This window comes from Schistocerca piceifrons, chromosome 6 (genome assembly GCF_021461385.2).
Source record: "Schistocerca piceifrons isolate TAMUIC-IGC-003096 chromosome 6, iqSchPice1.1, whole genome shotgun sequence".
In the NCBI taxonomy this organism is placed as follows: domain Eukaryota; kingdom Metazoa; phylum Arthropoda; class Insecta; order Orthoptera; family Acrididae; genus Schistocerca; species Schistocerca piceifrons.
The window spans coordinates 576,200,134-576,216,141 of NC_060143.1; the positions used below are offsets into that span (position 1 = coordinate 576,200,134).

At 38.3% G+C, this 16,008-nt stretch overlaps 1 protein-coding gene across 1 annotated transcript in view; it reads right to left on the reverse strand.

Annotated features, from left to right (window-relative positions):
* Window positions 1–8,001: 8,001 nt before the first annotated feature.
* LOC124802486 (protein DEK-like) overlaps window positions 8,002–16,008 on the reverse strand; it is a 37,877-nt gene continuing 29,870 nt past the window's right edge. Inside the window, exons 6-9 of the mRNA XM_047263297.1 lie at window positions 15,579–15,798; window positions 12,011–12,205; window positions 11,697–11,849; window positions 8,002–11,611 (exon numbers count right to left, since the gene is read on the reverse strand). Of these exons, the coding sequence (XP_047119253.1) occupies window positions 11,597–11,611; window positions 11,697–11,849; window positions 12,011–12,205; window positions 15,579–15,798 (583 nt within the window). The 3' untranslated portion in view covers window positions 8,002–11,596. The remainder of the gene's footprint in view (window positions 11,612–11,696; window positions 11,850–12,010; window positions 12,206–15,578; window positions 15,799–16,008) is intronic.

Sequence of the window (16,008 nt, forward strand, 5' to 3'; positions counted from 1 at the left end):
TCAGGAAGTCCTTTCTGAAAGTATTTGTATGGAGTGTAGCCATGTATGGATGTGAAACATGGACGACAACTAGTTTGGACAAGAAGAGAACAGAAGCTTTCGAAATGTGGTGCTACAGAAGAATGCTGAAGATTAGATGGGTAGATCACATAACTAATGAGGAAGTATTGAATGGGATTGGAGAGAAGTTTGTGGCACAACTTGACCAGACGAAGGGATCGGTTGGTAGGACATGTTCTGAGGCATCAAGGGATCACCAATTTAGTATTGGAGGGCAGCGTGGAGGGTAAAAATCGTAGAGGGAGACCAAGAGATGAATACACTAAGCAGATTCAGAAGGATGTAGGTTGCGGTAGGTACAGGGAGATGAAGAAGCTTGCACAGGATAGAGTAGCATGGAGAGCTGCATCAAACCAGTCTCAGGACTGAAGACCACAACAACAACAACAACAACAACAACAACAGAGTCTGAAAGGAATGTGGGTGCTCCAGTGTTAAGGTATATGAGGTAGAGTTGATTGAGGTCAGTCAGTCAGACAGGTTCTGGAAGAGCCCAATGGGGATGGTGCGCATTAAAGTCACCAAGAAGCAAAAAGGAGTGAAGGAATTGATCAGTAAGCTGGAGGAAGTCTGTCCTGATGACACCAAATGATGGAGAGATGTGGATGGTACATAGATAAAAGTGAGGCGAGGAAAGAAAATATGGAGTACAGCAGCTTGCAACCAAGTGTTCAGTGAGATGCTTTGACTTTAAATATCATCCTGGATAAGCTGAATAACCCATGACATGGAATGCTGTCCTGCAGGGAAAGGTCAAAGCTGACTGCAGAGAAATGTGAGAGGTCAAAACGATCGTGAGGATGTAATTTTGTTTCCTGGAAGCAGAAAAAAGTGGTCACTGCAATTCAAAGAGCAACCATAATTTTTCCTTGTTGAATCTCATGCCGTGAACATTCCATTGGAGGAGGTTCATGAGAGGGAAAGGGGACGAGGGAAAAAATGTAAAGTCATCACCTTGGCGGCTGCCGAGTGCCAGCCTTCAACGACCCACAGCTACAGGACCCAGAGGCTGGAGGGTCCTGTTACGTGAGATCTACAGAGGTGTTGGCATTCTTACTAAGTCAACCTGCAGATTCCAGGGCAGAAAAACGGTTGACAGTGCGCACCAGCAACACAGAGGTCGGAGGACACTCCCGAGTCGGCAAAGGTGAAAACCATTTGTCTTTGACTTCTTTGAAGCCTTTGCAGTTGGCAGATGGACTCAGATGTTTGTTGGTTGGAGGGACATTAAAAGTCTTTGCAGGGGCATTCCTTCTGTCCTTTCCGGACTGCCAGTTGTGTAGCAGGTCATTTCACTGCTGTAGGCAAAGATTTGGTGGCAAGTTGCACAGCTGGAGTAGAAGGAGATGGGGATGCTACCGTGATGCTGGGCAATTTGACAACCACACTGCTGAATTCGTGCTCACAAGTCTGCATAGTCGTGTTCTTTGTGGAGCAAGATGTAGTAAGAATGGTACTGTTAAGTGCTAGATGGTAAAACCCAGGGCTTTCGACTAACCAACAACTTGCAAGCAACAGGGTTAAGCACTTTTTCTGTCACCTGGATCTCCTGGGTCATCAAGATATATGGGACATTTTGAGGATTAGGCTGCATGGTCTCCATCGCAATTGATACAGATGGGACAAGGAGACATACAATCGCACTCTTGAGCATCCCTACCACAAGTAACACATTTGGCTGTTTTTACACGATATTTGTATGTGATTGTAGCATTAACACTAGTAGAAGGGCATCGGGTTTGGAATGTATGGTCAGAGGATGGCAGATTCATAGCCTGCTCTTATCTTAGATGGAAGGACTTCTCTGTGAAACATGAGAAAAAGAGTGCGTGTATGCACTAAGGTTGCATCAACCTTCTTCATTACCCGATGGACCACAGTGATGTCCTGATAAGAGTGATAAGTTTGGGTTTCTCCCTCAAACAGGCCAGTGAGCAGCCTAGTGTAAATAACAGCAGGCAAAGAATTCAGCATTCGATGCGCCTCAACATGAACAGGACAGCCGTCGAGGAGCAAAGCTGCAAGCAGTCATTGGACTAGAAAATCACAATTGGTCTCCAAAAGGAAAGTGCTATTACTTAAACGAGAGCAGGATTTCACAGCACCTGCAATTGCATCAACACCTTTCTGAATAATATACGGATTAATGGTAGCAAATCACTGACCTCCTTCAATACATGATATACATGATGCCACAAGGAACTGAGGTGCTGCTGGGAGTGTCTTGGAATCTTTAGCCTCATTCTGTCTACATTTAGTAGATGTAGAATGAGATGGTGATTGGCTCAATGCGAGGAAATACCCCATGATTGCGTGTCTCTGATGGCCAGCTCATCTGCCTTAGCTGACTGTTCACACCTCAGGTCACAAGTCCCAAACTCCTGGCAGAGCGACCAGTTGGCAATGTGGGAAGGTAAAAGCTCAGGCAATCACCCCTCTTTGGGCCTGGCCTGTACCTGGGAGTATGTGTAAACCCTACCTGCCAACCTGGGGCTGGGAATTACGCGTCACCTACTTTGCAGCAGACACATGAGCCAGCCATCAGGAGAGCACAGGAAGGAAGAAGAAGCAAAGAGGAACCTCAGACACTGAAACAGAGGAAGGATAGGAGATGGAGAGCAAAGAAAGAAAGAATGAAAGAAAAAATACCGAGAAGATTGTTTCAATGTCAGGCTGCTAAAACTTCAGAACATATTCCAAAAAATATCCCAGATATGTTCCCCAAGGGTGGGGAAAAGGAATAGCAAGAGGATACACATGCAGCACAGAAGGGAAAAAGTGCTGCATAGGCTGGGGTCCCATGGTAGCCAAGCATAAACTCAAAGAAGAGTGGTGAGCCTCCTGGGGATGACTCTTTATGTGATGGCCCCTTTTGTCTTCTCACCTGGATTTTCAGATGTTCATTGCTTTATCCACAACACATTTACAAATTACAAGCATATTCAAAAACATGGTGTTACAGACTTCTTCAGGGCAAGTAGAAGTGAAGTTTATTTTTTTATTTTTTTTCAATTCTCTCGTGTTTTGGTCTTTTTAATATGTCTACGTTAAACTTTTTTCTCTCATATGTCTGTAATTTATAATATCTTTCAAAATGTTCAGCCTTTCTGCATTTGTAAACTTCTTGTAACACTTCCGTTTTGCAGTTGTCTTTGCATGAATCTTTCATTCAACTCCTTGAACATGTACTTGACTGCATGAAACATAGGATTCTTTGCACTACTGTCTGATTTTGGAAACACTGTCCTGGATGTTTTAATATTTTTCTAGCATTACTTGTTCTTGAAGCTGTTCCTCCCATGCTATCTGAATTCTGTTCTTGAAAGAACTGCACATCAGCAATGTCATCTTTGGTTGTTCTTTCCAATGGCTGCAGTTCTACCTCATTATCATCAGCTAGCTGTAAATTCTTTAGTTTACTATTTGCTCTCCTTTGTAGCTCTTCATCTGATTCGTCATCAAATAATGGTTGATATTCTATAATAGAAGGAGAGAGATCATATGGCGAATCTGAATTAAGAATGTCATCAGTGACAAGCAAAATAGGCAAAGTGGCTGTGTCAGGTGATTTTTCCCTTGTGACATGTAAAGAAACAATGCTAATTACAGAAGAACAGAAATAAGTTTTGGTACACTGTCTATTTTATATTTTAAAAAAATTCTTACTACTCAGCTTACTCAGTAAATCTTCTAGCTTACGGTTATCTCGTTATTGGCATTTCACATTACAGCACAGTTGGACTACTCAAGATATCTATTTGTAGCACAGAAACATTACCCGATTTAATACTCACCTTTTATTCAATTGAGTATTGTATCCAAACAGTAAATCCTGAGAATATCCAGCTGTAATATTGAACAGAGCACATCAAGTATGCAAGAGTCACACAGGTAACTTGAAAGTGCAAAAAATCGGGTTATCTGATTGTTGTACTAACGCAATGATATGTTCTGATCCAAGGAACATCATTCATTCTCATCCTGATGATCTTGCCTGAACGATGAATTAGTAAATATTATATGAAAATATGTGACATAATATATTCAATATCTAGTGCTCCAAAGAACATTTTATTTTTTCCTGTATTAAGTTACTGGCATTAGTATTAAAAACACAGTACCATATTCTACGTAGTGTGTTTCCACATAAAAATTACTGTGTGCAACCTATGCCTTCACAAATGGCAATTTAATACCCTTGCAACTGATGCATAAAGAGTAAAAACTGACCAACAATTAACAACAACCAGATAAATCAGTTACATAGAATATGGTGAGTACATTTTTATATTATTTTTCTCACTAGGATGATTGTTTTTCTCTTGAATTTTGCCTTCCTCATTCCTTTGCCATATATGTTGTGTGTTGCTTGTAGTAAAGTTAAGCAACATTTGTTGCAGGGTTGTTGATTTATTTGTGAGTAATACGTTCAAAGTAGTAGTACTTTTTGTTACGCCACAGTTGCCATTAGGACATGATAGGTTTAGAATCTGCCAATGGGAGAGTAAATGTCTGATGGCAGCAATATTATGGATATTTGTAATGTATTCACATATTGGTGTAGGAATCCTTTCACTGGCGACAATATCTAGCCATTGCGTGATGTTCCACAGTGAGGTTTATAAATGCTGGGAATCATTTGGTGAAGTGCAATTCTGGGAAGAGAAGAGAGACACATGACAGGCATTTGAGAAGGGACAACCGTATTTACCCAATTATAAAATGAAGTTTTTATTTCCAATTGGTCATTCAAAAAATAATGGGCCTCTTATATGCACAAATTAAGCTACTGCTGCCAACAGATGAAATTTTGGCTACTGACATGTCTAGATTTATTTTTAAGAACTCTATTGGGTAGGGCATTTTTAAGAACTCTGTCAGGTAGGGCTGGGCAAATTAGACTCTCCTTCAAACAGGTTCAATTTTCCCGATACGCCGTGGTGTTCGATACAATATCGGTGTTGCTCAATCAATCACGTAGCATTTGATTCACCACTAGTGCAAGACATAAGCAAGAAACAATAAACTAACCAATATAACAATCTATTGCTCTGCTTAAAATTTGACAATTTTGTTTAACACTGGAGGAAACAGCACCAAATTCTATCATCTTACAAACTCTTGTTATGTTTGAAAACATTTGCAATAGAAGTTCTCAGACACATATGGAAACCATGTACAACCATAATGCTGCTTTTTAATTGTATTTCAAAGTAAAAATGTTGTCCAAGAAGTGGTACTTGTTTCTGAAACCAGATCAGCATTTTATTTGATTATGAGAGACTAATGATTTACTAAGTAGGTTGGAACTAAGAAATTCATGCGCTGTTCGTGTATTAGAATACAGGGTAAAAACGTTACCAGCTTTTAATTAGCTTTAGAACAAGATACCGACATTCAGACAAAATGAGGAGGGAAAGTTATTGAGAATGAAATGTCTAACAAACAAAATAAACTGACCGTAGTACTTGTTGCACGAATAAATAACAGTGGCACGACCCGTAGTAGGAGATAGAAACACGTCAGTAGATGGCGGGACGAGAACATATACGCGAATTATATTGAATTGTGACTGATCTTTTATTTACATATTTGTTGTTACATATGAATTGCACACCAGAATTTATTATTGCAGTCCTCGTCTCACAGCTGCTCCAGCTTAGCACTACGAAAAGTTTGGAGGAGGAACAGTGATACCAGATTGGCTGAGGGCAACGAAGTGGGAAGGGGAGTAGTGAGTGGGCAGCAAATTACACTGTCTTACCAGCCACGGTAATGTATACCGTGTCCTACTGCTTTTCAGGAACAGGTAATATTTAAGCTACAGTTTGATTGAATCCATTTGTAGTCTGAATTGAACCGACTTTAAAACTCAAGAGTATGTATTTCTGCAGGTGACGGTAAAAGTCTAGATGAGGGCCAAGTGTACTTCATGCTGCAATGTTCTCAATGCTCAGCATGACATATGGGAAGGAAAGGGAGGTGGTCAACTGCTGGGCAGACACTGTGTTTATAACCAAGAGACATCAATTTCTCACGCTAGTATAGAAGCGAAATCCAATATGTATTTGGGTAAAACCAGCTGTGTTCTCAGGTCCCACCATAATCACCTCAACATATTGTTAAAAAAAAAGGCAAATATTTGTCACAATGAAGATACAAATTTCACAACTGTGAAATGAGGATGATGATGGTGAGTGTGATTAAAAATAGTGATACAACAGACTGCTGCAATTACGTCACTGACCAGAGTTTGATGGCAGGTGCCTCCCATAGCCTGTGGAGACCCCTGTCAACTCAACGTAAGTTCCTAATGAGTTAGGATCTTTGAAGGTAAAAAAACCAGTGCACGGCCCATTTTGAAACACACATCCTAAAGTCCATTAGCCCAACTGACAAGGACAGCCCACTAATCCCACACAAAGGACCTCTATTCTTTGGCGCCAGCACCTTCAGCATATTGTTCACAGCTTACTCTATTACATTAAAGACAGAAGCCCTCCATGGGCACCAGGTAGTTCTTGTCAGTTATAACACCTGGCACGCCTGACCCTCTACACACATGCATCCCCAATTTCCATGGGCAAACTTCCACCAAGCATGATCTCTCAACTCCCAGCTACTCCAAATTCTCCATTTCCTTCTTGGTAACTATTGTCAGTCATGTTCACCTCTAAATGCCAGAAGTTTGAAGGTAACAAAAAAGCCTACAGCACTGTGTTGCCCATTTGAATAGCTGTCCCATGTCTATTTGTGTATTATCAGGTTCTAAGGTACCCACAAACCTGCTCTCTCTTTCAGATACACTGACCTCACAATCTCTAACAATGGCGAAGGAACCACGCATTCACTGCTCTAAAAATCAGCATCTTCCCAATTCATTTCACTTGATTCTCCATGGCACTGCAAAAATATTCCTGTATGACACCAGCCTGCTGGTAGCACCAACCTGTGTTCATATTATATCTAACAATCAAAAAAATAACTCAGCATAACGACGTCCCTCATATGCAGCCTTCCAATCTATAGCTGGCTTATCAAGAAGCCTCTCTCCAGTATACCCAATGGCTTTCGAAGCCCTGCAGAGTATGCTGCCACTTTCTCCAGAAACAATCTTGCATGCATTATTGCCGCAGACCGGCCTACTCAACACTTAAGTGTACAGCCTTTAAGAAGCTTCCATGACCACTACTCAGGAGGGTAACAGTGGAACCACATTCTTCAGCTATCTTCTGTGATGCTCTGAAATAATATTCCCAGGCTCTAAATTGTAATTTTGTTGCCACCCAACCAGAGCAAAGTTATTCTCTGTTTATGACAATGATTCTTCCACCATCATGTTTCACAGGTCACATCTGTGGATGGACCCAAGCATGAGAAGAGCCGTGTATCCACGTTTTCCTGCAGTCACCGACATTTCTTAACCAATCATAAACCTTTGAAACAAACATTATCTACCTGCTCACTGTAATCAATTCATACTTTTCCATATGAGTATGAAACAATTGTCCAGCTGGATATATGGCCACTACCATACTGTGGCCAAATAATGCAACATCAACAGCAGCTTCACAGCCTGTGCCACATGTTTACATGTTCTTTAAATCTCCACTCTTGTTGTCCCTCACAACCACTGAGCTGGAATGCAGGGACAATGAAATAGCACAAAACTGAAAGCATGTGCATCAGCCCAGTCCCAGTAGTGGTGTCTGTCTCAAGTCTTCCACTGAACATTGATCAATTTGGATTGTAAAGCAGATGTACTGATTAATTTTTCCTAAAATTTTGAAATACCCAAAAAATTCATTTCTTTAACATATAAAGTAATTTATCACAACATCCAATGTCAATTTCGAGTTTTCCATCCATTTCCTGATTTATGTCCACGTGTAAATTAGGGATTTTTCTGGCAAAGTTACAACGTACCAGGCAAACACGACATCACTTTCAGTAAAATTAACTTTATTTTTAAAAAAGATATACAGGAAAGGGTTGTGGTCCAAATGTTAACTCTAAAAATACTACCACTTACAGTAAAACTTTTATACAACCCTCAAGTTAGTTTGAAAACTATAGTAACTTCATTTACACTTAAACAGAACTAATTTCTTGTTAAATTTTCCACCACAGTTCACAAACCATAACATTAGGCTTTAATACACTGTAGAGGAGCTTCCTGGCAGGTTTCCTGTGTGCAGATTTTACCTTCAAAACTCATGCCCAAAATGCTATAAAAATTACACTTCACAATTGAAATTTGCCATATTCAAATACACTATACAATTAAAATTCCTTAGACCCCACAATTATATAATTTATCTTACTTAGCATTAATTATATATTGCTTTCAGTATGGGAATGAGACCATTGTCTACAGACTTTGTACTTTAAATTCTCGTTCACACATTTACACACATCGGTTGCTCGTTTAAGAGCTAACAAACAAAAGAACACAAAAAGATTCCCAGCACATTACAGCCAAAACTGAACCACTATGGAGTATAGGGCTTGCATATACCATAAAAGTAATATACAAACAATGGAAAGCCCAGGATGGAATAACAATAATATGGATAGGATAGATGCTAATCACCATGGAGGTGGCACTGAGTCACAGGCAGGCACAATGAAGAAAAGACTGCTAAAATATTCAAACTTCGAGACAAAGTCCTTCTCCCTAAATAGAAAACACACATTCACTATGGCCATGTGTATTAGAGACAAATTTGAGTTTGTGTGATTAAGTTTTTTCTGTTTTCTAAGACCTTTGTCCAAAAGCTTGAATATTTTAGCAGTCCTTTCACTGTGCCTCGGCACCACCTCTACATGAGCGTAGCAATCTACCTTTTCCATAAAAGTAATATACAAGCACACTGTCTCTCAGATTAATTAAAGGCAGCTCGTCTTCATTAAAATAGCCAATTATAATGCAAGTAAAAATATTTTTACACTGTTCAGTGTGGTACATAGATTTCAATTCTAAGATTTTTTTTACGTTACTGTAAACGCAAAGAAAATACCCTTAAAAGGTGGAGGGTGTATCGGGGGAGGGGAATACCATGTGATACACACACAGAATGAATAGTTTAAGGAGGACTGTCTCCATATTAACTACAGTTTTTGTATCAACAGACACTTTCAACCAAAGTCCACTAAACAGTAGTAAAGGAAACAACTGGCAACACAGTAAATGAGTCCCTAATTTCAGTACAAAATTTATTTTAATATTTGCTCCAGGAAAGTTGCAGATAATACTTCATCAAGCAAAAGTATACGTTTAAGAACAATAGGTACCACGATTCCTATTACAAGATACACGTATTTTGCTAAATGCTATTAGCTAGTTATACAAGCATGTCTCAGATGCAACAAAAACCATTACAAGTCCCTTTTACTCAAAGTCAATTTTAAGAGTTTCCTGATAAATTTCAATTTTCACATGCTGAGAAATTGTGAACAAGCTTAATGGATTGGTCATGTGTACACACCATTAATCTCACTTGAATCTGCACATTTTGAAGAAGATCAGCATAGTGCCCTTAAAAATCTGGAATGCTGTATTTCCATTACCTCCAAAATTAATTAGAACCTGGTATGTAGGCATAGGACGATAAGATAGTTATGCCCACAAAATGCCACTATAAAGGATCATAATCTTTCAAGCATCTCACTAGCCAATGTCCCTTTTTACACATTTGCATGAAACACCAAATCATATCACAGAAAAGTAAGAAGTTACCGGCCACTTGGCATTTTTGAGTCAAATGTTACTCCTTCACATGAGTTTATGTGGCAGAAATACACATTACCGGAGTGGATTTTTTAAAACTGCGTGACATTAAAAGGCATCTTATGAAACACTGCAAAGAGATACATACCCTTGAAATCACCAAAGAAATTTAATTCCTTGCACAATTTTCAAAGTGGCTAATCCACGTTCACTTAAAACTTCAGTGTGGCTTCAGGCGTAAGTAATTTATGGTATGAATTTTATCAGTTTATATTTTACTCAAATATTATTCTTTAAGCCACCCATTAAACTGGCAAGTTACGTAAATAAATTACGAAAGTAATCCTATGATAAATAAAACCTTACTTGATAAACAAGATAGAAATGAGCTGTCTGAATAGCAGTCTTACTAGCTTCACCTCTCCCTACATGGTGATACGAGTTAATCACTATGTAATCATTCCATTAACTGTGCAAGTGATACAGGAACAAAGGAAAATTGTACTCTATTTACATGGTTATTCAAATGAATTGGCTTACTTACTTTCCTCTCTCTAAAAGTGCCCAATTTTCATGCATTTATACATAATGAAAATCAGTAAAATTTTAACAATTATAAAGAACAAATCAGATTCAACCATTGCATAAATGAGAACACACTAAATTTACTTAAAAATATTTATTTTCAGTAATCTTCAATATAAAACATATAAAGTAAGAGTAAAATTTCAGACAATCTGCACATTTGAATATCTGTTACATGATTGTGTTTCTCTTTACCAAAAACACAGCACTACAAATGTGATGCATTACTCTAGAACACTTATCAGTCAGACTGTAAAAAGAGTTCTCTTATTGGAGAAGCTGTAGAAACTGTGATAAAATCTGATGTCACAACGAACAGCCAAATCACAATCCTTAAGGCATCCAAACATTTTGCAAGTTGGCTTTCAAATGTCAAGATTTTACAACTCCATATGCCTGCTGGTAATTACTGGAGTAACAAACTACTAGTAGCAACTTGCACACTATTGCTGTGCAGCCAAATCCAACAGCAATTCCAATTTCAAGTTGTCATATAAACTGCCACACTATCATCAGAATCAAGTATAAATCAAAGTAAGAATTATTGTAAAAGACATCACAAAAGCTTATTACCATCTTAGCAACCAAATGTGATACAGACATATAAATTGAAATATAAACTGAACAGAAAATATTTATACAATACAGGACTCAAAGACTGTTTGAAGCGCCACAAAAGTTAAAATACTGCAAGTATGAGTACCAATATTTACAAATGCAGTCATACCTATTATGGTGGGTTGCACAAAGCTCAAGATGAACGGATCAAAATGAACACTGTATTAGCGAGACTATAAAAAAATATCTCAAAGTATGAAACGTCAAGGTCTGAAGAAACTGACAAGATACAACTTCTCTGGAATATTATGTTAATAATAAGCTTCTAAAATTTATCAGTAAAATGAAAAAGCTTTCACTACTGAAGATAATCTAACACTGCTCTTAAAAGTATATGGTTCTATTAATGTAGACTGTTGAAACATTGAAACAAACATGCACACTTCAGTAGACATCTGGACTCATTCCCATGGTATTTCTATTAATGTTTTTTGGTTTTTTTACAACTGCAAGAGATGATTCCTTGTTATTTTATAAACCAAAAAATTAAGTCAAACAACATTCTCTTGATGTGGTCATTTTTATTTAAAATTGCATAGTATTCTGCAAGATGCATGTGAAGTGCAGGTACAATAATCACTAAAACTTGCAGCAGCATATTCTTCATGTAGATATCAACTGAAATAAAACAGGAGACGTTATTAACATCACAGCGCAATTAAATGGAAAAGTAGCAGTGCAAAAGTACCTTTTAGATACTTACTGATTTTACTGTTACTTTAATGAAATCCTTCTTGTGGGCCAGGTCAAAATCTGGATAATGAGCATATACTTGTTTACAAACAGTCTTCATTGTTATTTCTTCGAGGTTAGCTCCTTCCAAAATTTCTTTGACATACGACTTTATCTCTTCATCCTGTACAGATAATTAAAAAAACATCATTCGCATACATTACACAAACAAGCAAAAAGGTCTTCAAAAGGTGAAATACGTAAGAAACAATTTTAAAATTTTGCTAAAAACTGCAGACTACGTTCAGTCTAGGTAAGAATAAAAAACAGCAAAAATTTACTTACTGTGGGTGGTGCTTTTGTCTTTTTTGAGAGGGGTTCATCTTCAGATGAAGACTCGTCATCACTCTTACTAGAGGTTTTCCGTTTTTTAGCTGAAGATTTCTTCTCAGACTTTTTGTTTGGAGTCTTTTTAGCATTCGCTTTCTTGGATGTCTTTTTAGTTTGGCTTCTGCGACCTTTCTTTGATTTTGACTTGGACTAGAAAGAAAAAATAATTTTAAAAATCAGCTGCTAAAAATTAACTACAGAACAAAGTTCAGGTGTATAAATTTAAGAACTGTGAAACAAATATTGGTGAAACAAGGACACATCTATCTCTCTCAGAGCAGCAGTGCTCTGTCCCCTCCTAAACTGTTGGACAAAAATTGCAAGTTGTCATAAATCACAAGCCACCCATGCTTATTCTCGCATATTTTTGGCAGTTTGGACGTTGTTTCTTTTTTTGTGTGTGAAACCAAGTGTCCAGATATATTAACTATTACACCTGTTGGGACTGGTGCTTTGTAATAAGAGGATACCCCCAACAACCTTCAGTGAAGTGGGGTGGCTTCTGTGCCTTATTAATATAGACAGCAGGGTACCACAACAGAGGTATTTCTGGAGGAGCCACATAAACCCGTGGTTCCTGAAGAGGGACAGGGGGCATTCTGGTACCTGCAAGGGGGGGGGGGGGGGGGGGTCATTCATGTGGATGATTCACTGATCTTGGACTTGTAGCACTTAGCCAACAAAGTCTTGCTAGATTGGTACAGCGAAAAGTTGAAAGCAAGGGGCTTATTGCTGTTATTTTCCCCACTAGTGCTTGCAGCTCTACTGTATTCTGTTGGTTCTGGAGATAAAGAGTCCCCTATGCAGATCTACAGGGGAATTTCATCATCAGGGAAAACAAAATTAGTATTCTACAGGTTGGAGCATGGATTGTTGGATTCATTAATCAGGCAGGGAGGTTAAGAATTTAAAAAGAGAAATGTAACAACAGAAACAATTTTTGACAAAATAAGATAATTTGATAAAATCTACTCAACACACAGCAAGAGAACACACACATAAACAATTATAATTAGGCAAGGTTTTGGAGCCAGTGGCTCCTCCAGACAGAAAGGCTGAAGGAGAAGGGTGAGGGATGAAGGGAAAGGACTGGAGATGTCTAGGAAAAGGGGCAGATTTCGGTGAAGTCATCCAGAACCGCAGGTCAGGCGAGACTTGCCGGACAAGATGAAAAGGACATTGGTTTAACACTCATGAAAGAAGATAGTATATGTAGAAAAATCTGCAGACCCCATAAATTTCAAATTGCCTTCAAAATATGTCTTCCCATTATATAATTAGATTTTAAACTGCAGATCATTTCCAAGAGCAGATACTGGCTGATCATAATTTGCTGATTATGGTCATCAGATTATGGAAGAATTCATAAAATTAAGAAGATGGGCTCTGGATAAATTGAAAGAAGCAGGGATGTTAACAGTTTAAAAGGAAGCCTTAGAAAAACTAACACAAACAACAGAAGGAAATACAATAAGAGGAATGGGTAGTGCCAAGAAATGGAAGTGAACACAGCAGAGTATCAAATACGTTAACAACAACAAAAACAAAATAAGGGTAATGGAACATGATCCAATTAAATCAGGCAATGTTCAGAGAATTAAAATTGGGAAATGAGACACTAGAAGAAGTGTTTGCTATCTGGCAGCGAAGTAAATGCTTATGGTTAATTAGGAGAGGATTAAAATGCAGACTGGAAATAGCAACAAAATTATTTTTGGAAAACCAATTCGTTAACACTTTACACTTAAATGCTATGAAGACTTCTCTCAATATTCTTCCGAGTTAGCCTTTTATGTAACTGGTATGTGGACAAACAGTTCAGACAGAAGAGAATATAAGCCTCTGAAATATTTGGCTACAGAAGAATGCTAGAGATTAGTTGGGTATATCAAGTAATGAGGTAGTACTGAATAAAACTTGAGAAAAGGAGACACATCACTGTCTAAAAGAAGGAACCTGTTTAAAGGATACCTTCTTGGGCATCAAATACCGGTAAATTTAGTAATGGAGAAAAGTGTGGAAGGTCAAAACTGTACAGGCTGACACATACATCACAAGTTCAAATGAATGTAGATTCAGTAATTACAACACAGACACAGTGAGGCATACACAGGACAGACTAGCATGGAGTGTTGCATCAAACTGGTCTAACTCTTCCTTTTGACGAGTACTGATAAAAGTAAACACTTCTGCTGACCACACTAAACCCAATGACTGGCCTCTTATAGGCCTGGCTCTTCCCAGTTTTGTTAACTGGTAAGGCACTGCATGCAGAATGTTTTTAAGTCCCACTGTGGCACACCATTTAAACTAGTCGAACTGGTGTTTTAGTACACACTCCACTTAGGAATAAATAGGAGCATAGCCACCTGATATTTTGTTCTTATCCACTCAGGGACTGGATGTTGTGTTGTCCTAATCATCATCATCATCATCATCATTTCACCCCCATCGATGCGCAGGTCGCCGAAGTGGCGTCAAATCAAAAGACTTGCACCAGGCGAGCGGTCTACCTGACGGGAGGGCCTCGTCACACGACATTATTATTATTATTATTATTATTAATATTATTACTACTACTACTACCTGGGATAAGGTGGAGGTGATTATCATCAGTCCAAAGACTGGATTCATGCTACTCTCCACATCAAATCACTATCTTCTGCAAGTCTCACTGCTGTGTTTACTGCACCTTACATTCTTGGAACCTGCTTGTTGTAGTGAAACACTGTAATTTTGACCCTATTTTCTGGTTGCATCAGGATGTTTTCTAGCAACATATTCCTTTCTTTAGTCAAACTTTGGAATAAAGCTGTTATTTCTCAAACTAAATTCAGTGCCTTTCGTATGTTACTTTATTTATCCACCTGATATTTAGCACACACTTCTGTGGCACCACATTTCACAATACTCTAGTCTGTATTGTTCACTGTCCACATTTCTCTCATGTACGAGGCTCCACTATGGAAAACTACCTTTAGAAAAGACTTCAAATTAAATTTATGTTCATTGTTAGCGACATCATCTTTCAGAAACTTTGCCATTTGCAGTCTACAGTTTGTATCCTCTCTACTTCTCCAATTGTCAGTTATATTGTAACCCAAACTGCAAAATGCTTACCACTTTTAGTAGTTAATTTCCTAATCTAATTCCCATAACATCACCAGACTGGACTCCATTACACTCCCTTACCCTTATATTACTTTCACTGATGCTCATCCCAAAATCTCTTTCCAAGACCTAACCATTCGAGTCAACAAATCTCCCAGAAGTTCTTTGTTTTCTATGAGGCAGGTATACTTTTTCACATAGAACAAAATTGAGAATTCATGATAATCATGCTTCATTCTATCTCACGTAGAGATAAAACACTGATCAGTTACACTCTAATTTATGGCACCACTGCAGATTAATATAATTCTACATAATTGGTCATTATTTTCGGTCCTTTACCCAACACCATAAAAGACCACTACTTGTGAATATAACATCTGCCCAAAATTTAATTAAATTGTTTAATTACCTCTGAATCATCACTGCTAGCTTCTTCATCAGGTTCGTCTTCCTCATCTTCCTTATCACTTTCATCTTCTTTGTCTGTTGCTTTATCTTCTGATTTCGAAAGATCCTTTTTATCTTCATCCATGTTGTCTTCGCCATCCGATGAATCTTCCTTTAAGCTCTTTCTATGCGCTTTAGCCCTCTTTGAACGTGGCGTTCGCTTCTCTGTTTCATCTTCCGATCTGTAAAATTGAAAATTCACGATAAGCATGTAACCAAAAAAGGTTCTTGTAATGATACCACTGATGACTTTATTTACCCAGTGGTTCGTTTTAACTAGTGACAATAGCACTTAAGCCTGCATTTAATCAATGTGAGACAGGGAAGGGCACTATCTTGTGAGTTCTAATATGAATCCAATAATGCCACGAAAGAAAACCACTCCAAGCGAG